The sequence below is a fragment of the Nycticebus coucang genome, chromosome 9 (genome assembly GCF_027406575.1).
Source record: "Nycticebus coucang isolate mNycCou1 chromosome 9, mNycCou1.pri, whole genome shotgun sequence".
Classification (NCBI taxonomy): domain Eukaryota; kingdom Metazoa; phylum Chordata; class Mammalia; order Primates; family Lorisidae; genus Nycticebus; species Nycticebus coucang.
In genome coordinates, this window is record NC_069788.1 from 90048028 (window position 1) to 90068749 (window position 20722).

General features: G+C 43.6%; 1 protein-coding gene and 1 pseudogene across 3 annotated transcripts; both read left to right on the forward strand.

The window, feature by feature from the left end:
* Positions 1–803: 803 nt before the first annotated feature.
* On the forward strand, positions 804–13650 carry LOC128594216 (corticosteroid-binding globulin-like). 3 transcript variants are annotated; one of them, XM_053602824.1, is made up of 5 exons: positions 804–912; positions 4730–5358; positions 8653–8923; positions 11712–11859; positions 13290–13650. In XM_053602824.1, exons 2-5 carry the CDS (start codon positions 4749–4751, stop codon positions 13473–13475), a joined length of 1215 nt encoding a protein of 404 aa, XP_053458799.1. In that variant the 5' UTR covers positions 804–912; positions 4730–4748; the 3' UTR covers positions 13476–13650. The 3 variants fall into 3 exon arrangements, with proteins under 3 accessions (XP_053458799.1, XP_053458800.1, XP_053458798.1); XM_053602825.1 differs by lacking the exon at positions 804–912 and adding an exon at positions 2213–2301; XM_053602823.1 differs by lacking the exon at positions 804–912 and adding an exon at positions 2536–2707.
* A 3693-nt stretch (positions 13651–17343) lies between these two features.
* Positions 17344–18023, forward strand: LOC128594217 (protein YAE1 homolog; annotated as a pseudogene).
* Positions 18024–20722: the final 2699 nt, after the last annotated feature.

The following is a 20722-nucleotide window of genomic DNA, read 5'->3' on the forward strand; positions in this document are numbered from 1 at the left end:
TTATGAAACCCTAAGAAAGGGAATAGCAGAGCATATCAACAAATGGAAGAGCATACCATGCTCATGGCTGGGAAGAATCAACATTGTTAAAATGTCTATACTTCCCAAAGCAGTCTACCCTAGATCCAGCCATGCCCAAAGTCCTTTCCACCCTTTAGAACTCTCATTCATGAGATTTAATAAATACTCCTTTTTGCTTTGCAGCAATTCAAATTTGATGTCTGTCACTTACAATCAAAAGAAAACTCATGACTAAAACATGGAGGAAGAGAGAAAGTGCTAGACTTTAAAGTTCATGATCTTGAATTTGAATCTCAAGGGCAGCTCATTTAATCTTTATGTGCTGCAGTTTCCCATTTGAGAAGAGTGCTAATAACAGTACCCACTTCATAGAGTGATTGTAAAGATTAAGTGAGAATCCATGGGAAACTGTTGACTGATAATAGTTCAGGTCTCTCTCTCCCAGCAGACTGAAGGCCCCTGGAAGGCAGAACCTTGACCAGGTCACCCCAGCAGAGCTAAGTACCTGGTTTTACATAGGTGTCTGCACCTCTTGCTAATTATAGACACCTATAACGTCTCTGTCAGCTGCCCCTGGACAACTACATTGACGCCACCCCAGATATGTTTTTATATCAAAAAAATAAAACTTCAAGGGATTGAACACAGAGCAAAGTTAATTTGCAGCATTGCTGTTTACTCAAATTTCTTGGAAAAGGTTCCCATTGGTTAATGGCTGGGGGCAGGGGATTATCAAACAGTGAAGGCCACTGGCCCCCTCTAACCATTAACCAGCAGGGAAGCTGCCAAACAAGATTTAGCAGGCAGCATCCTCTGGGCTTACTGTATACATCCTAGGATCCAGGACAGCAGGACTGAGCCAGCAGTAACAGCCTGAGACCACTGTAGACTGTGAGTAACACCTGAGAACCCTCTGTCCGTCCTCCTGCCAGAACCAAATGATGACTGCAGCTTGCTTGCTTGCTTGCTTGTTTAGTTTGTTTTCTTTCTTTCCTTTTTTAAAATTGAACATTGAACATTAAAGCAGCAGATAGTGATATGAGGCAACCCTGTGGAGGATTTTCCAGGTCCTAGAGTCATCTACAGAGGTTCTGATGTCCCCTGGGCTCCTGCTTTGCAGGGAGCTGACACTGAAACTCAGAGTCATTCCCACCCACTGCTATGACTGATACTCCTAAGCCCCACAGTATGGCCACAATTCCACAGACTGGAAGTCTGAGAGCAAGGATGGATCTGTACCAGTTAGCACCACTGATGGAGGATGCTGGCCTGGGACAGGGGCCAGGGGGAGGGCCCAACTGAGGCAGTGCAGAGTCACATAGACCACTGTCCAACACGGCTCCTCACTCAGTGACCTGGGACAGGGATGAGGCAGACAGAACAGAACTATCTTCATTGTGCCTCATCAGTTATGAATATGGAAGGCCTAGAACCCTGCCTGCCCTTTAGGGCATTTGTGAAAACAGAGAACCTGGTAGGTATTTACTAAGTGAGTCACTTCAGAGATGATAGGCGAGGTAGACATATTTGAAATGAATGAATAATATTGATATTCGGCATTGTTATATGGGTGGGTACTTTTGAGAGATATTTACTCATCATTTTGCTTTTTGTAGAGGCAGGCAGAAGGGCATGGACAGATGCTGAAGTCAGACTGCTAGGCTTAGAGTTCCAGCTCTGGATGAGTAACGCTACCTCCTGGGTCTTCTGTTTTCTGTAAAATGGGCCTCAGGATGACCTATTAAGTGAGGTCACATAAGCCAAGCATTGATAGCAACTGCGCCTGATATTGACAATAACTTTGAGAGGTAGGTAGAATTGGAATCCTCATCATGGAGTATTATTACAGAACGGGATGAGGCATGTAGTCTTCCCAGAGATGGCAGGAAGGGAGGACAGGCTCTTGGCTTCATGTTGCCTGGCACCCATGTCCAAGATGAGGAGAGCACAGACATGTGTGGCAGTGACCAGAGCCACATCTGTGGTTTGTGAGGAAGCAGGGACAGAGGGAAGCACAGACAGGGCTTCCTGGAGGTGGTGACCTGGGACCTGAGTCTCAAAGGCTAAGAGGGAGTCAACCACACAAGGCAAGAAGAGGAGGGACCTACAGAGTGGAGCCACATGGGCCAAGGCCAGGGCAGGTCCATAGTCCACCTTTGTCTCCTGCTCCCACCCCAGAGCTGGGCTCAGCAAACTGTGCATTTGTTACTGGAATTTCTTCTTCAGTAGGTCCCTGGTCTTGAGGATTCAAAGAATGAATCTACTGACCACAGATCAGTGGTAAGATATGATTTATTTTACAGAAAAGAATATAGAGAAAGTATCATAGCTTCTGGCAAAGGGAAAAATTTCCCCCTGGGTCTTTTGTCTAGAAGGACATGTATATATATATATATATATATATACATATACAAATGAATATATACAATCCCTTCCATTCTCAGGCCTAGGAAACTTACATGAAATTGACCAGGCCTTGGAAATGGGGGAGTTCCCTCATTAAGTGCCAAGTGCAAGGGGAGGGAGACGAAGTCTGGGGCAGAGTCCTCCAGCCTGGTAACCTGGAGATGTTCCCCAGGAGTTGTCTGGGTCATCCAGTCACTGGAGCATCCTGCAGCCCCCTCCACTCCAACCTGTTGATTCCTCTTCTGGCTGCAGCCACACCAACACCCCCAGGGCAGAAAAGGTAGGTCCACCCCTCAGCTCAGGCAGAGCTGGCTGGGGTACCACCTGCCCTGTATCACAGTGACCTGACCTGACCTTCCCTGCCTGCCTGGCCCTGCCCTGCCCTGCCTTGCCCTGCTGAGGGATAAAAGATATGTGTACTGGGAGCAACCACCACACTCAGTGTTGCTGTGGCCAACCTCTGGTGGCTAGGTTTGGGGTAGGGCTGTCACCAGGGACTGGACCATGAGGCCCCCCTGGGCCGTGTTAGTGAGAATCAGCCTCTCCTGAGGGCAATAGGGAGACACTGAAAGATCCTTAGCAGAAGGATAGCTTGAAATTTAGAGAATTAAGAAAGATATAACTGACTGCAGAGGAATATAAGGACAGAGGGAGCTGAGCAGGAGGCAGGGAAACCAGGTAGAGGCAACTGCTAAGTCCTGGGAGAGGTGATGAGCCCCAAACACTTGGGCTGTGCCCTGGGACTGGAGAGGAAACAAACTGGAGAAAAATGGGGAAGGGTAGAGGCAAGTTTTATTATCATCTCTATTTTACCCTGAGGAAACTAAGGCAGAGTTTAACCAGCCTGCTCCATAGCACCAGTTCATAAATACCAGCACTAGAGCCCTATCCAGCTCAGTTTGCCTTGAAACCCATGTAAGAATTGTCCCAATGACTAAGCAGAAATCCGAGTCAGAAATTAGATGTGGGAGAGAATCCAGTAAACCCCAGCAGCCAGGGGTGGGTTGGGAAGCTGGTGTCACCTGCCTCTATTATCAGAGTGGAGACATGGAAAACAGCAGCCAGAAGGGGGAGTTTTTCCAACCTAGTGAAGTAAGGAGGGACATAGAGGGAGTCTTCAAAGAGGTTTCAGGTGGGTTAGGGGGTCAGTAGAAGAGGCTCCCACCTGTCTCTCTTGAGGTTCTGGTTTTAGAACATGCCAGGGAAGGGGCATGTAAGGTGTTCCGGGGCATGTAAGGTGTTCCAGAGCAGAACGTGGTTCCCACATTCAGAATGCACCTGTTGAGAGAAAAACCTTAGACAAATTAAACTTAGCACAGTTATTTGAGCAAAGAAACAATACATAAGCTTGGCAGCACCTAAACCAGTAGAAGTTTAGAGAGTTCCCTGTAGCAATGTGGGCAGATAATATTTGTAGGAAAAAGAGAAAAAGAAAAGAGGACACAGTTGCCTGATTGCTTACAGCTCAATGTTTGCCTTATTTGAACATGTCTGAGTAACTTCCAGCCTGTGATTGGCTGAAAGTTCAGCTACTGTGATTGGCAAGACTTAGCTATTTATAAAAATATACTCTCAAATTAGGTTGCAGTTTGTTTACATGTGAAGTTACATATAGAGACAGCATTAGTATAAATTTAATTTAATTGGATTCATCACAGGCCCTTGGGGTTTTGGTTTAAATGTGAGCTCCTGGCTCCTTCCCTAGAACTGCTGGTTCCACAGGTGGGGTAGTATAGTGAGACTTGCTTCTCTTATAAACATCTGTTGTTTATTGTGATACTGTCCGTGGCTCTATAAAGTACACAGCTTGGGACTACTGGCCTTGTAGACAATGTCCATTAACTGATTTGGACCTTGGGTGGATTTTTTTTTTTCAATTTTTCAATTTTGCCACTTTTTAAAACTTATTTTTATTTTTCAATTTTTCAGTTTTTGCTACTTTTTTAAACTTATTTTTTTATATTTTACCACTTTTTAAAACCTCTTATATTTAATTTCTTCCTTAATTTTTATTGTGGTAAAGTATTTATAATATTCGACATTGTAAGCATTTTATTTTATTTTTCCATAGGTGTGGTCCCACCAATTCATAAGCATTTTAAATACACAGTTCAGTGGCATTGAGTACATTCACACTGATGTGCAATCACCACCACCATCCATCTCCAGAACTTTTTCATTATCTCATACTGAAGATCAATACCCATTAAACACTCATTCTCCATCTTCCCTCCTCCTAACGTCTGGGGACCATAATTCTTCCAGGATTCTGAGTCATCTAACAAGATTTCTGATTTGGCAGGGCCTGGCCATCCTGAACAATGCTACTTGCTCTGTACACCTGTCTTCTCTGGCTATCTACCAGTGGCCTCTGGACCATCCAGGCTGAGAACTCCAGTGCTGATGTGAACATGAAGAACCATCACCGGGGCCTAGCTCCAGCCAATGTTGACTTTGCCTTCAGCCTATATAAGCACCTAGTAGCCTTGACTCCTGACAAGAACATCTTCATCTCGCCTGTAAGCATCTCTATGGCCTTAGCTATGCTTTCCCTGGGCACTTGTGGCCACACACGGACCCAGCTTCTCCAGGGCCTTGGCTTCAATCTCACAGAGATGACTGAGGTTGAGATACACCAGAGCTTCCGGCACCTCCACCACCTCCTTGAGGAGTCAGCCACCAGCTTAGAAATGACCATGGGCAATGCCTTGTTCTTTGACTGTAGCCTGGAGTTGCTAGAGACATTCTTAACAGACATCAGGCACTTCTATGACTCAGAGGCTTTGGCTACAGATTTCCAGGAATGGGATAGAGCCAGCAGACAGATTAATGAGTATGTCCAGAATAAGACACAAGGAAAAATTTTCAACTTGTTCTCAGAACTGGATAGCTCAGCCATCCTCATCTTGATCAACTACATCTTCTTCAAAGGTACCCCCACCCATCCCACTCTGACAAGGCCCATCCACTATTGCCAAGAGTAGTAACAGCCATTGAAATACAGGGTACACGCTTGGGCAGAGCCTTTGATTTTAAGAAGAATACGCACATCTGGGAGTTTTCATCTTCACCACAATCTGTTGGGAAGGTGGAACAGCATTTTACAAAAGATCTAAATAACACCCAAGAGAGTTGAGAGTTGAGCAACTCACCCAAGTTCTGGCAGGTTGGTTCAAGGCCCATACACGTAATCATTAACAATCTGGCTGTGTCAGTCTCTACAAATATTGACTGTCAGTCACTGAGCCAAGGGCAGGAAATACAGTCTAGAACTGACGTAGCCCTCACCCCTCAGGAACTCCAGATGCGCCCCCAGCCTCTAGCACACACTGTCCAGGTGCTCATGGCCAGTTCTGACTGGGTCCTGCCGCAGTTTCTGAAAGTGCCTATTGCTAAAAATCTCCAGGGAGATTTGTTAAAATTATAGATTTGGGAGCCTGTGTTAGATCTATCAAAGTAAAACCTCTGTTGGAAAGCCCTGGAATTTGTATTTTCAACATGTATTCCTTCCCACCCACATAACTTTTATGATCAGGCAATTTAGAGACACATTATTCCTGACAACAAAATCTAAATTCTTGTTCAGGCACAGTGGATCACGCCTGTAATCCTAGCACTCTAGGAGGCCAAGTCAGGTGAATTGCTTGAGCTCAAGAGTTCAAGACCCTGAGCAAGAGACCCTGTCTCTACTAAAAATAGAAAAAATAGCCACATGTTGTGGTGGGCACCTGCAGTCCCAGATACTCTAGAGGCTGAGGCAAGAGGATCACTTGAGTCTAAGAGTTTGAGGTTGCTTGGGCTATGATGATGCCATGGCACTCTACCCAGGACACAGAGTGAGACTCTGTCTCAAAGAAAATAGAAAAACTAAAACAAAATAAAATCTAAATCCCTTAGTTGAGAGCAGTGATTCTCAACAGACAATAATTCCCTCACCCTCCTGGGGATGTTGGCAATGTCTGAAGACATTTTGGATTGTCACGGCTGGGGTGGGATGGAGAGCGCTCCTGACAACTAGCAGGTAGAGCCTGGGGAGGCCAGTAAGCATCATAATGCCCAGGACCGCGCCCTGCCAGTGATCTCTGCTCCCAAATGCCCATAGTTCCAAGGTTGAGAAACCATGGCCTACTTTTTCTGTCTTCTCCAGACTCTTGCCTCAATGCTTTCCCTCCTCCAAGCTCTCCGCGTATAGCAGACAGGCAGGCATAGGGCGTGCGCGTGCATGCACACACACACACACACACACACACACACAATCCAACCACACAGATGTCTTTTCATAGCCCACACCTAGAGCACACCCATCTCCCTGGAGGCCTGTGTTAGCTCCTATTGCTGCTGTAACAAATTACCACAGACTTGGTGACTTAAAACAACACATATTTATAATCTTCCCATTGGGGAAGTCAAAATTCCAAAATGGGTCATACTGGGCTAACATCAAGATTTTGGCAAGGCTAGTTGCTTCTGGAGGCTCTAGGGAGAATGTGTTTCCAGGCCTTTCCCAGATTCTAGAAGCCACCTTCCATCCTCAAAGCCAGCAATTTGTGTCACTCCAAACTCTGCTTCCATCATCATGTCTCCTTCCCTGATCCAACTGTCCTGGCTTCCTCTTCTACTTCTAAGGCCCCTCCTGGTTAATCTCCTCATCTCATAACCAGCTGATCAGTAACTGTAATTCCATCTACAGCTTAATTCCCCTTTGACATGTAAACCACCATGTCCACAGTTTACAGGGATAAGGACGTGGACATCTTTGGGGGCTGTTATTCTGCCTTGGGTCACAAAGCCCAAGCCCTTTCTGTCCAGTAAGCACTCTCTCAACTCATCTGTCTCCCCACCTTCTGACCTCCGTTGTGGTCCCCGATTCCCCTAGAGAAACCTTGTCCTTGCATGTACATTCTGCAGCTTGTCTAGGCCTCATTTTAGCAATCATTTTTATATAACACGTAACCCGGGACCCAAGTGGCTCAGTTTTAGTTAGGTGCTCTTGTTCAAATAAAAGCAGGTGAAACAGGAAACAGACAAAAATAAAGATAGCCAGCAATTACAACATTGAACATGTGTCTCTCAACAAAATCACGGGGTCATCTGAGACATAATCCCCAGAAAAGATTCCTTGTACTCCCTTCTCCCTTCTCCTTCCCTCATCCCCTTATTGCCTGGACTGACTCAGCACCTCTGAGAGTACCCTCCCCCACCCCTGCCTCTGGATTTTGCCATTTCTCCATCCCAAGTCTGGGAAGTTCCTACAGAGGCCACCTTGCCCTAAGGGAGGTGAAGCTGAGAGTCTGAGGGAGCACAGGCAGCTTTCCTTATATCTGACAGTGGGAGGATCAGGGAGGCTGGGAACATTTGCCCAGAAATGGTTCTTGGGAATCCTACAAGTTCTATAAGCTGTCTCTCCCATGAGACCATGCATTCCTGTGTGGGGCGTCCTTGTCTCTTTAGGGGCCCCAGGACTTTTGTTTAGTGCCTGGTACATGGAAGGAGAGTATTTGCTTAGAGGTTCTGACAGTACAGCTTTGGGAGAAGGCACAGCAAATTCAGGTACAAGGAGTGAAATGCCTCACTGTGCACAGATTTTCTGTGATGTAGCAAAAGTAATTGGCAAGCCCTTGGTTAAGCTTGGGGAATACTTTGAAATGTTTCCAGCAAGCCAGGATAATAAATAGAAATGAAGTGTGATGTCACTATTATCACTAAATTTAGGACTTGTAAAATGTCCTTGTTATGTTCTTTATGTATTAGACTCACCTGACAGCTCTTTTAGACAGCATTAAAAATAATGTTGAAAGATTATTTTCTAGGGGAATCATTCTTATTCTCTGACTTTCTCCCATAAATTCTAAGTTTCTCCACTAACAGTTCTCCTAAGAACTGGGGGGACTGGGGTTGCTGAGGCAAGGTCTGAGTCACGTGAGTCCTACTCCAGATCCAAGGAGCAGCCCTCTCTTGGTCTCACCCCTCTCCATGTTTGGAAGCCAAGTTTGGAAACAGAGCTAATCCCCTACCTATTCCAAGAGGTAGAGAACAGAATAGGCTTTAAACCCCTCAGAATTTTCACATCTTACCAGAAAACTCTCAAGGCTCAGTGGGGACATTCCAGGCATGCAGGAGGCAGCTGTGTCATGCTCTTTGCCACCTATAGGGGCCACCTAAGTTCTATTTTTCTTTCTCTGCCCTATAAGCTTGTCCCTGACCTTCTCTCCGTTCCCTTCCCAGGCACGTGGACACAACCCTTTGACCCAGAAAGCACGAGGGAGGGAAACTTCTATGTGAACGAGACAACTGTGGTGAAGGTACCCATGATGTTCCAGTCACAAGCCTTCATGTACCTGCGTGACTCGGAGCTCCCATGCCAGCTGCTACAGCTGAACTATGTGGGAAATGGGACCATCTTCTTCATCCTTCCTGACAAGGGGAAGATGGACACGGTCATCAACGCCCTGAGCCGAGACACGATTCAGAGGTGGTCCAAAGACCTGACCATTAGGTAAGGCCTCTGGCAGTTGTGTTGGTTTTGGCAATGCATCTGTCCCCAGAACGTTGGTGGGAAAAGGGGAGACCTAGGTGTCCTTCTTTGCCCAGACTCAGCCTTCAAGTCTTCATTTCTTGTCTTCTGGGTCCCCAAAGGCTGTTCAGTTCTCTGATCTAGAGGTGACACTTATTTATCAACCTGTCAATCATTGCTGAGATACTTTAGGGCATTCCACAAAGTGAGATCCCCTTACCCTGTGAGGTTCATAGCCAAACTCTGTATCATCAAATTTTTGTATCTTTTTTTAAATGAGCTCACCAACCACCCATACCCCTGCTTACCTGTTTTGTTAACTTGTTTACCTGAAATCAAGCTCTTCTAAAGATTCCTGGGAGATGCCATTAAATACCATGAAAATGCTGGGTACAGTGGCTCACGCCTATAATTCCAGCACTTCAGGAGACTGAGGCAGGAGGATTGCTTGAGCTCAGGAGTTCAAGACGTGCCTGAGCAAGAGTAAGACTCCTATGTCCACAAAAAGTAAAAAACAAAGAAACAAACAAAAAAAAAAACCCAGCTGGGCATTGTGCCACACACCTGTAGTCCCATCTACTCAGGAAGCTGAGAGAGAAGGATCCCAGGAGTCTGAGGTTGCAGTGAGCTATGGTGACACCAATGCATTCTAATCAAGACAGAGACTCTGTCTCAAAAACAAAACAAAACAGACAAAACATGAAAATGACCTCTGTATCCATCATGGAACCATGGCAAAGGCTATTAGTCACTCAGGGGATCTAATTCTTCAGTCAATTGGTAAATAAGAAAGTGAGGATATTCATAGGTAATAAATGAGTAAGAAAAAAGAGATGGGTGTATATGCTGAGGGACTGGTAGTCAGGAGACAAGCTGTCTGTAACCTCAGGCCCAAGCAAGGGGCTCGTGCAGAGTTGGTACTCTGGGAAAATCAGCTGGGTCTGTGAGTTAGCAATGAATGAACGAGTGAATAAATGAATGAATGAACAAATGAACTTATTTTCCCCTGGGCAGCTCTAAACTAGAGAGCAATTGAAATTATTGTCATGCATATGCCCAGCCCTACTCCTCACCTTGGAAGAGGAAGGAGGTGTTCTTGAGAACATGATCCTCGCTCCCAGGGACATTCAAGTTCTGTCTGTGCAAAAGAATGAGAAAATGCCAATCAACAGGTGGGTAGTGGCTGGTGAGCTGGTGTAGAGTCAAAGGGCAGAGGAGATACAGGAGACAGAGTGGGCATGTGGATCTGGAATAGCTCAGGAAGTCCACCGGAACAGGCAGCATTTCATTTATTCATTCATATGATATGTATAAATGAAAACACCTGCTATGTGGCTCCCATCAGGCTACACACACAGTATAGAATAGTGAAGAGAACAAACAGAGACCGCCTAGAAAATGCGCTGTAGAGCAGACAACAGATTCTGGTGGAATTAATGGTGCAATGATGTAAGTTCTGTCAGAGAGACAGAGGAAAAATAACTGTGGTTGGAGGGAAGGAACTCCTGACTCCCCCAGGAAATGGGAAAGTGTTGGGGAGCAGATTGCTTTCCCTTTGAACTGCCCTGAGCCTGAGGGGGAGGTTCAGCCAGTGGGAAGTGGTCCTAGAGCAGCCATGAAGAAGAAGTGGCACCACCCAAGTCTGTGCCTCCAAGCCCTGTTGCCTCACCCTCTGAGAGCTGCCCTATGGTGTGGCAGGTGGCAGACTAGTCCTGGTGTCTGCAATTCCGATGCTCCCCAATTATGTGACTGGGGTGGGATGCCTCAGCCTCAGTATCAGTTTCTCAGTCTGGAAATGAAAGATGCCAGTTCCAGCTTCCTAGGGCTTTATGTGTGTGTGCTGATGACGCAAAGCAGAGAAGGGAAAGAACAGGGACCAGGAGTCTGGGAGGTGCTCTCTCCCCTCCTTTCTGTCGGTGACTATTATCCTATCTAGAAAGAAAGCATATACCTACTCACCTGAGGTCACTCCTCAATACCTTTGGATGGTACAGCTCAGAATTCACAGAGGCCGGTTGTCCACTGTCTCCAGGCCTTGTCCAAGGCTGCTTTTGTTCAATGAAGAGAGGGTCTTGTGGTCCCTCCTACCTGCCAGCAAGCCTGTGCACTTTCACTGATGCCCCCCAGTTTCAGGTTTCAGCCAACTTCTCTCCCTCCAGGGATCAGACAAAGGAAAAAATTAAAAAATAAATCTAATGTCCCGATATGTCAAAAAATATAGATGCCCATGCCACCCCAACATGATTTTAACTGCCTTGCTAGAAACCCCCCTGCCTCCTCTGGGGAAAACTGCCAACTGAATCACTGAGTTCGTACAGAATCAGACCTTGAGCACACAAGGGTCCTGGGAGAACCTGGGTTCATCCACCTTGTTGTGTGGATGAGGACATAGCACAGAGGGGCTGGACTTGGCAAAGGCCATACCTGCTGCTCCCAGCTGGGTGCTCCCACCCTCTGCTGCTGCAAGCAAGGCGTGCTCAGGGGGCAGGAGGACTCCTTTAGGGCCCACTGTCTTAGATGCTCAGTGGTCCTGCTGTATCACAGGTGGAAGTGGCTCAAAGGAATTGCAGAGAAAAAGAAGAATATGCAATTCAGGGGCTCAAAGAGGAAGCTGCCTGTGTGCTGGGGGTCCCTTCCTGCCCTGCCCCTCCTCTTGTCCCCAAAGAGCTCTAAGGCAGGAGCTGGGGGGATCACAAGAGGATATGGCAGTCTGATGGAGAAAGGAGTTGCCGCCCTGGAATATCTAACCCTACCTGCTTTTCCTGAGCAGCCAGGTGGACCTGTCCATCCCAAAGGTCTCCATCTCCGGATCCTATGACCTGCGGAGGGTGCTGGCAGACCTGGGTCTTGTAGACTTGTTCACCAGCCAGGCAGATTTCTCAGGCATCATTCAGAAGGGCCAGCTGAAGTTATCTAAGGTAAGTGTCTTGGGAACCCACCTTTATTTTCCTCCAATCTTCACAATAAAAAAATAATAATAATAAACAACACAGAGCTCATTCATGAATGGGCCCCTAGGTTCTAGGCTGAGAACCCCAGGTCTGAGTCAAGCCCCTTGTTTCACAATGGGGTAAGCAGAGACTCGGAAAGAAAATGTGGTGATCCCAACAAGGGAGGGCCACAGCCTAGGTGTCTGCCTGTCCCACCAGACCACACACACACAGGGGCCCCTACAGAAAATAGAGTTGTCATGGTGGCTCTGGCAAAAAAGAAACAGGGAAAGCACAAATGTCTAACTGGGATCACCTGGAGCCTCTCCTCAATTACAGTCACTGTCTCTACTCTTCGGCTTTATGTCTGTGATTCATTTATTCAGAAAATGTTTATTTAAATCTACTAAATGCCCAAAATCATGTGAGGCTCTGAACATGCTGCATCACTCAGATGTGTCCCATGCCCTCAAAGCACAGGGGCTTTGTGGCTACCACAGTACCTGGCACATAGTATGTGCTGTGCTCAGTAAAACACATGCTAGGTAAGAGACTTAAGTCACTGCAGCTACCTCCTCATAAGACAAGTACCACGAATTACCCTAATTTATCAGAGGAGGGATCTCTGACTCAGGGAGGGTATGTAGCCTGCCCATGTTCACAGAGCTAGTAAATAGCAGTCTGACATTTGACCTTGGATCATTGACCCCAAACCTCATATTCTCAAGACATACTGCAAAGGTTCTGATCCCAGCTCAGCTTCTCCCTAGCCCAGGGTGCCTACTTACAGAGCTTCTCAGAGCCTTGGAGTCCTTGTCATAAAGGAGAATCAAGAGTTTCCACCTCTTGGGGTGTTGCAAGCTCACCAGACATCACCTGTTGTTTAATTGGCCAGGTTATGATCTGCTGAAGGTTTTCAATATAAGTCAAGCATTTGTCTAATCTCAGAATTTTCTTCTAATTTTGACCACAACACATGTCAACAGTCAAATGTTTACATTTTAGATTCTGTTTCAGTTTTCCCTAACAGAGAAGGAATTAGTACCTTGCAGAAACTGAACCCTAGTATTTACCTAGCAGAGTGGAACGGGAGCAAGGTCTCCTCTGCCAGCCCAGGACCCAGTAAGAAATACCCAATATGAGTATTGAAGCCCAGTTCAAGCCATGAGATCCTAATCTCCATGTGACGGGCCCAATCTCCTGTTATATAGGAAGGAAGCATGGGTGTGGCCCCAGATTCTGGGGGTGGACAGACATGAACTGTTGTCCTTGGGCTGCCGCTTGGACGAGAAGCAAATGACCTTCTCTTTGTGCTTCACCTGCACAAAGCTGAGGGTGGGAAGAGTCCAGGCATTGAGGCCTGGAAAGTGCGAACATGCAGCAGGGTCTCACTACCATTTCTGGTCCATACCTAACAGGTGATCCATAAGGCCGTGCTGCAACTTGATGAGAAGGGTGTGCAGGCATCTGCCTCCAGTGGGGTCACCCCATACCTGACATCAGATTCAATCAACATCAGTTTCAATCAGCCCTTCCTCATCTTGATCTTCGACCACTTCACATGGAGCAGCCTTTTCCTAGGCAAGGTTGTGAACCCGACCTAGGAGAACACCTAGGAGAACCCAGGAGCCATAGCACTACCTGACTTTGGGTCTGAGGAACCTCATGGAAATGTTTTGGAGGGTGGGCGGTTTCCCCCCAATCTTCTCCAAGTTCTCCTCCATCTAACCAGAGTTGTCTGTACATTAAACATCTTGTAATAAAAGACTGTCCCTCTGACTGATGACAAGCGTGGTTAAAGGGAAAAGCCTGGGAACACTAAAGTTTGCACAGTTATAAATCTCTAAACCTGGTGTCTTGGTCTATTCCAGATGCTGTGGCAAAGTATCACGGACTGGGTAGCTTGCAAACAACAGAATTGTCTTCTTACAGCACTTGAGGCTGGAAGTCTGAAATCAGGGTACCAGACTCATGAGGTTCATGGTTCAGAGATGCCAGACTTGCTGTGTCCTCAAGTGGCAGAAAGAACAGAGAGAGCTCTCTGGGGCATTAATCTTTTGTAAGGGCATTAACCTCACTCATGATCACCTCCCAGAGGCCCCAGCTCTTAAACCTTCACCTTGGGGATGAGGACTTGGGATCCCATCCCTCATATGATGGGATTCATATGAGGGAACATTTAGTCAGTAACATCGGATACCACCACTGGAGGAGCAACTCCTCCTGCCAACAAACCCACCTCTCTTAGCTGACAAATACAGATGGATATGGCATCTTTGATTTATGCTGGATCTTAGGGGTCAGAGCAGTGCAGGGACATGTGAGAAAGAGCAAGACTTCACAATGCAATTGGTCTGAGATAGAAATCCCAGCCGGGTGACCAGGAGGTAAGACCCTAGACTCTGTGTTGCTCCTTCTAAGGTTCCCTTAGGGGGTGGAAAGTTTCTGGGCTCCCACAGAGGGGCTCCACTTGAAGCCTGCTGTGAATGAACAGTGGTGTCTCACTCCAGAAAGACACAAAGAGACATCAGATGTGTGGGGTCAGTTTCAACACTCATTGGTTTTCCTTTCTTATTACAAAACCAACGCGTGCTGACGCATAAACCCCAGGGAGAAGCATGGTTTGGGCCACATTGTGGTATGAAATAGTTGCCCTCTTCCCTACGGAGAATGATCCTTCCCCTCATGGCACTAGTAACACTATTTCTTGCTGGTGGGTTTTGGATTTGTTTTGTTTAGTTTTGTTTGCTTAATGTGGTTTTTACAATGTTCATTTTTTCATCTTTTTTTGTTATTTCAGAATATTAGGGGGGTACCTGTGTTTTGTTTATATATTTTGGGTTTTGTACAAATTGAGTCAGAGTTATATGGGTGCCCTTCATCCAGATAGTGTGCACTGTACCCAATAGGTATGAATTTACTCACCCCCTCCACCCCACTCCCTCCTGCTTGATTTTCATTGAGATTTACTTCCATATGTACACTGAAAGTTTGATCCATTAGTTCCAACTTGGTATTAAGTACATGTGCTTGTTTCTCCATTCTTGTGATGTTTGACTTAGAAGAATAGGTTCCAGTCTCAACTAGGTTATCATAAAAGGTACTAGACTGCCTTTTTTTTTATGACTGAGTAGTCCTCCATAGTATGCATGTACCACATTTTATTAATTTATTCACATATTGGTGGGCACTTGGGTTGTTTCCGTGTCTTTGCAATTGTGAATTGTGCTTCTATAAACATTCGAGTGCAGCTGTCTTTTTTATAAAATTATCTTTTCCCCTTTGGTTATATATACCCAGCAGGGGGATTGCTGGATCAAATAGTATGTCTACTTTAAGTTCTTTAAAGTAGCTCCATACAACTTTTCCATAGCAGTTTGCTAGTTTGTAGACCCACCAACAGTGTGTAGGAATTCTTTTCTCTCCACATCCATGCCAGCATCAGTTGTTTTGACACTTTTTAATATGAGCCATTATCATTGGAGTCAGGTGATATCTCGCTGTGGTTAATACCAGAGCCAGCTACAAAAGAAAACTGTAGACCAATATCCTTTATAAATATAGATGCAAAATTTTTCAGTGAACACTGAATTCAGCAGGACATCAAAAAAATAATTCACCATGACCAAGTGAGCTTCCCTGAGATACAAGGATGGTTCAACATACACACATCTATAAATATAATTCACCACATAAGTAGACACAAAAACAAAGATCACATGTATGATCCTTTCAATCAATGCAGAAAAAGCATTTGATAAAATGCACTGTTCATTTTTATAAACTGAGCAACACATGGTTCATAAATTTCCTCTCCCCTAACTCTAGACAATTGACTATACTATATATGGGCATATATGTATATGTATATACATATTTCAAAGCCTGCTTTTTTAATTAATGGAATTTGAATAAATAAAAAGTGGCATTTCAAATCAATGGGGAAAACAATTTGTGTTAAAACAACTTACTAAAATTACTTGGGGACAACCAGGTAGCCAGCTGAAAAACAAAGGAGAGTTAGAATCATTCTCATCCTTATACCAGAATCAATTCCAGACAGGTCAAAGGTTTCAATATAAACATTAAAATCAAGAAATAATAAGTAGATAGATAAATGTTTTAAAAATAATTTCATAATGAGAAGACTTATTTGAGAATGCTAAAAAATCTAGAAGCCATTAAAAGAAAATATTGATACCCATTCAAATACATTAAAAAAGTTGCGTAGGGCAGTGCCTGTGGCTCAGTGGGTAGGGTGCTGGCCCCATATACCGAAGGTGGCAGGTTCAAACCTGGCCCGGCCAAACTGCAACAAAAAAATAGTTGGGTGTTCTGGCAGGCACCTGTAGTTCCAGCAACTCGGGAGGCTGAGGCAAGAGAATCACCTAAACCCAGGAGTTGGAGGTTGCTGTGAGCTGTGACACCATGGCACTCTACCAAGGGTGATAAAGTAAGACTCTGTCTCTAAAAGAAAAAAAAAATTGCTTAATGTATAATCAAATTTACAAGACAAATAACAAACTGCCAAAATTACTTCCATTCATATTATTATACTCAAAGAGTTAACTTCTTCTAGAAGTCAATAATTAAAAAATTGTAAGTGAAGTTCTGGTTGACCCTAGAAAAATGGTAGCTGTATGAATATGAATCTCTTAAACACCCTCCGAACAAGCAATATAATCAACAGTTCAAATAAAACTATGCATAATCTAAGCCTTCACCATTACATTGTTACATGAAATTGGAGTCCCAGGAGGGGCAAGGTTCAGGAGACAGAAAAATAATTGAAGAAATAAAGACTAGTTCTTCTCCAAACATGGTGGAAACTATAAACATACAACTCCAAAAAATTCAACAAATACAAAGCAAAAGAAATGCAAAAAGTGCAAGCCAAGGCACAACATTATCAAACTGCTTAAAACCAAGGATAAAGAGAAAATCTTAAAAGCAGTCAGAAAAAAAGACACATTACATATTAGGCACAAAGATGAAAATGAGGACTACTTTCTCATCAGAAATTACTCCAGCCACTGATGTGGTGCACTAAGAAGGGGCCACTACTGCTGTGGTGTTTGTGCCCAAAGTATTCAGCCTGATGCTGACATGAGGAGATAGAAGACAAATCGAGATTAAAAGAGATTCTAAAAGAGAGAGAGAGAGAGAGATTCTATACACTCTGGGAGGCTGGGGTGGGTGGATTGCTTGATTGAGCTCAGGAGTTTGAGACCATCCTGAGCAAGAGTGAGACCCCGTCTCTACTAAAAACAGAAAAAAAAAAAAATAGCAGGACATGGTGGTAGGCACTGGTAGTCCCAGCTATTCGGGAGCCTGAAGCAAGAGGAAAAGTTAAACCCAAGAGTTTGACACCATGGCATTCTACCGAAGGTGACAGAGTGAGACTCTGTCTAAAAAAAAAAAAATTATATATATATATATATATATATATATATACCCTCTAATGTCTCAGAGATGTCATGGGTTCAAGCTGTGGCCTTTGTCCAAGGCCCTGCAGAGGAGGGTGACATGTTTGACAAGGAAGCTGAGGAATCTGTCCTGGTGGAGCGGGAATGGCAGAGTCACATGCAGAGACAAGTCAAAGAAGGTAATAGAGCGGGAATAGATGCTGGCAAAGCAGTTGCTCTTCAGCACGGCTTCAGTCAAGGTTGTAAAAAAGGGGCAGAAGTCATTATTAACTATGGACAGCTCAGAGGAACATTGAGGGCTTTGCTCTCCTGGTGTCACCTTCATGATAATAGTTCAATTTTGATCAGTAAAATAAATAATCTTCTGGATGCAGTTGGCCAGTATGAAAATTATGTACTCAAACATCTGAAATCAGTCGCTCCACAGCCCCATGTTGTAGATTTATCAGACTCCATTGGGATATGGACCTTTGTCATGTAGTTCTAGCTGAGAAAAAGAGCAATGAAGCTAAAGATGAAAGACTCTGCGAAGATAAGGCTGAGTGTAACAAAACCAGTAACAAGAGCCCCAATGGAATAGATTGTTCACATTTAGAATGTTGTAGAACACAGGAGCATGCACCTTCTGAAAACCCAAACCCCACTTGGATTTTAGAACAGATAGCCAATTTAGTTAAACAGCTGGGATTATCAGTAGATGTATTACAGCACCTCAAACAACTATAAAAATTATCTTCCTTTTTCTAATGAAAATGTTCAGAACATCTTAAAAGCATTTTGTTTCCTAACAAACTAACCAAAATTTGTATAGGTTTCTGCATTGAACACTTTACCAGTAGGGTTATCCTTGATGGAAATTTGAAATGTTTTCAAACTAACACTATTAAATATAATATAAGCCTTTAAAAATATATATATACACACACACATATATGTGTGTGTGTGTAGATATATATATATATATATATATCTTTTGAAAAGGGAAAAAAAGCAAAAATAATTCTTCAAAAATAAAGACAAAGGGCGGCACCCATAACTCAGTGGGTAGGGCACTGGCCACATGCACCGATGCTGGCCAGTTCGAAACCAGCCCAGTCCAGCGCAACAAAAACACCCAGGCATTGTGTGGATGCCTATAGTCCCAGCAACTTGGGAGGCAGGTTGAGGCAAGAGAATCACTTAAGCCCAGGATTTTGAGGTTGCTGTGAGCTGTGATGCCACAGCACTCTATGGAGGACAACATAGTGAGACTCTGTCTAAAAAAAGAAGGAAAAGAAAAAAAAAGAAAAAAGAAAAGAAAGGCAAAGTAATGATTTTTTTTCAGATAAATAAGAGATGAGAATATTTATCCACCTCATTAAAGAAATTTTAAAAGTAATTCTTTAAGCAGAAAGAAGAAGATTCCAAATGGAAACCTGGTCCCACTGAATCGGGTAAATATGGGTTTTAAAATATTGTCTACTTAAAACCACTGATTATTTAAAGAAAAAACAGTATCAATGCATTTTGACATGGTCGTTAGCAACTTATTAGTTCTCAGCTCCAAATCCTCCCTTCATTGCTGTTTTGCAAAAAATGGATCTGTATTTCAGTATTTTTGCTTTGCCAGCAAAACATGAGGTTAAATTTTGTTGGTAGAGTGCTACAAAGACCTTTCAAGAGGATGAAGCTTGCCTTGGTAGTCCAAAAAACATTAAATGAGACAAAGAACTAGATTAAATAAAAAAAGAGAGAGAGGACAGATGGCATGTACCTTGAGAAATTGGAATTGAAGAATAATTTCTTAAATATAAGTACATATTTATACCTTACACACACACCACACACACACACCCCTTACACCTAAAACCAGCATCTTACTTAATAAGAAAACACTAAATGCATTTCCACTAAAGACAGGAGCAAAGTCAGGCTGCTTTTTATACCCACTATCATTTCACATTGTATTGGGGGCATTAGACAATGCAATTCGACAAGAGAAAACAGGCCTAACAATTGGAATAAAATGAAGTAAAACTATATTTGCAGATGACATGATAAAATACTGCATAATTATAACTAAACAAGATGACACCAAAGTCAATATAAAAAATAAACAAAAATCTATGATAATACAAACCCAAACAGTGAAAGAATTCAGGAGGGTATCAAAATACAGAATTAACAGCTTTGTTTAAACAAATAACAACTAGTTAAAACAGGTAATGAAAAAGAAAACCCAATACCAACAAAGAGACACTGCACTTAGGGATACTGGTAAATTTAGCAAGAAATGTGCAAAATCTATATTGAGAAAATTTTTTAAACACCCCTGAAAGGTGCAAAATTAGGCTTGAATAAATGGAAATATAATCCTTCTTTATTATTATTATTATTATTATTATTATTATTTTTGGCAACAGAGTCTCACTATGTTGCTCTCGGTAGAGTGCTGTGGCTTCACAGCTCACAGCAATCTCCAACTCTTAGGCTTAAGTGATTCTCTTGCCTCAGCCTCCCAAGTAGCTGGGACTACAGGCACCCGCCACTACACCCAGCTATTTTTTTGTTGCAGTTGTCATTATTGTTTATCAGGCCTGTGCCGAGATCAAAGCTTTCAGCCCTGGTGTATGTGGTTGGTGCCGTAACCACTGCACTATGGGCACCAAGCCATATAGTCCTTGAATAAGATGCCTGAACATCATTTAGATAACAGTTTTCCCTAAGCTAATTTATCAATTTAATGGGATCCTAATAAAAATCTCCCCATTCTTTTTCCTGCAGATAGACAAGATAATACCAAAGTCCATACGGAAAAATAAATACCCAAGAATGGCCAGGAAAACACTGAGGTCAGTGGGAGAATAGAGAAAAATATAGGCGGACAGATGAGATAATTTAGAAAGTCTGAAAATAGGACCAAATACAAATGGAAATTTAATATTTGACAAAGAAAGACTTTTATGGGAACAACTGGATAACCACTGAGGCAAAAAAAAAGATAAAGTTAAAACCTTTCCCCCTACTATAAAATAAGGATAAGCTAATAACCAGAGATCTAAGCATAAAAAAAATGAAACATTACAAGAAAGAATAAAACCTGGGTAAATCCCAAATGTCCCAAATCTCCCTCTGCCTTTCTTTTATTACAAAGCGTGTCACTGGAGTAAGAGCCCACCCTAAATTCCAGATGATTCCAACTTCTGATCCTTAATCTAATTATACCTACAAAGACTCTTTTTCCAAATAAAATCACATTCACAGGTTTCAAAGAGTAAGACTTGTACATATGTTTTTGGGGGGCCACCATTCAACCCAATATGTAATATCCATAAATCCCATTTCTAGGAATTTAGCCTAAAGACACACCTCTGAACATTTTAAAAATAATTTGCGCAAGGTTATTAATTGGAGCATCATTTCTAATTCCAAAATATTGCAAACTA

Bases quoted from the DNA above. Each gene is read 5' to 3' on its own strand.
- LOC128594216 (XM_053602824.1), top strand. From the start codon at position 4,749: ATGCTACTTGCTCTGTACACCTGTCTTCTCTGGCTATCTACCAGTGGC. The intron at 8,924-11,711 runs GTAAGGCCTCTG...TTTCCTGAGCAG, and splicing joins TCCAAAGACCTGACCATTAG to CCAGGTGGACCTGTCCATCC. The intron at 11,860-13,289 runs GTAAGTGTCTTG...CATACCTAACAG, and splicing joins GCCAGCTGAAGTTATCTAAG to GTGATCCATAAGGCCGTGCT.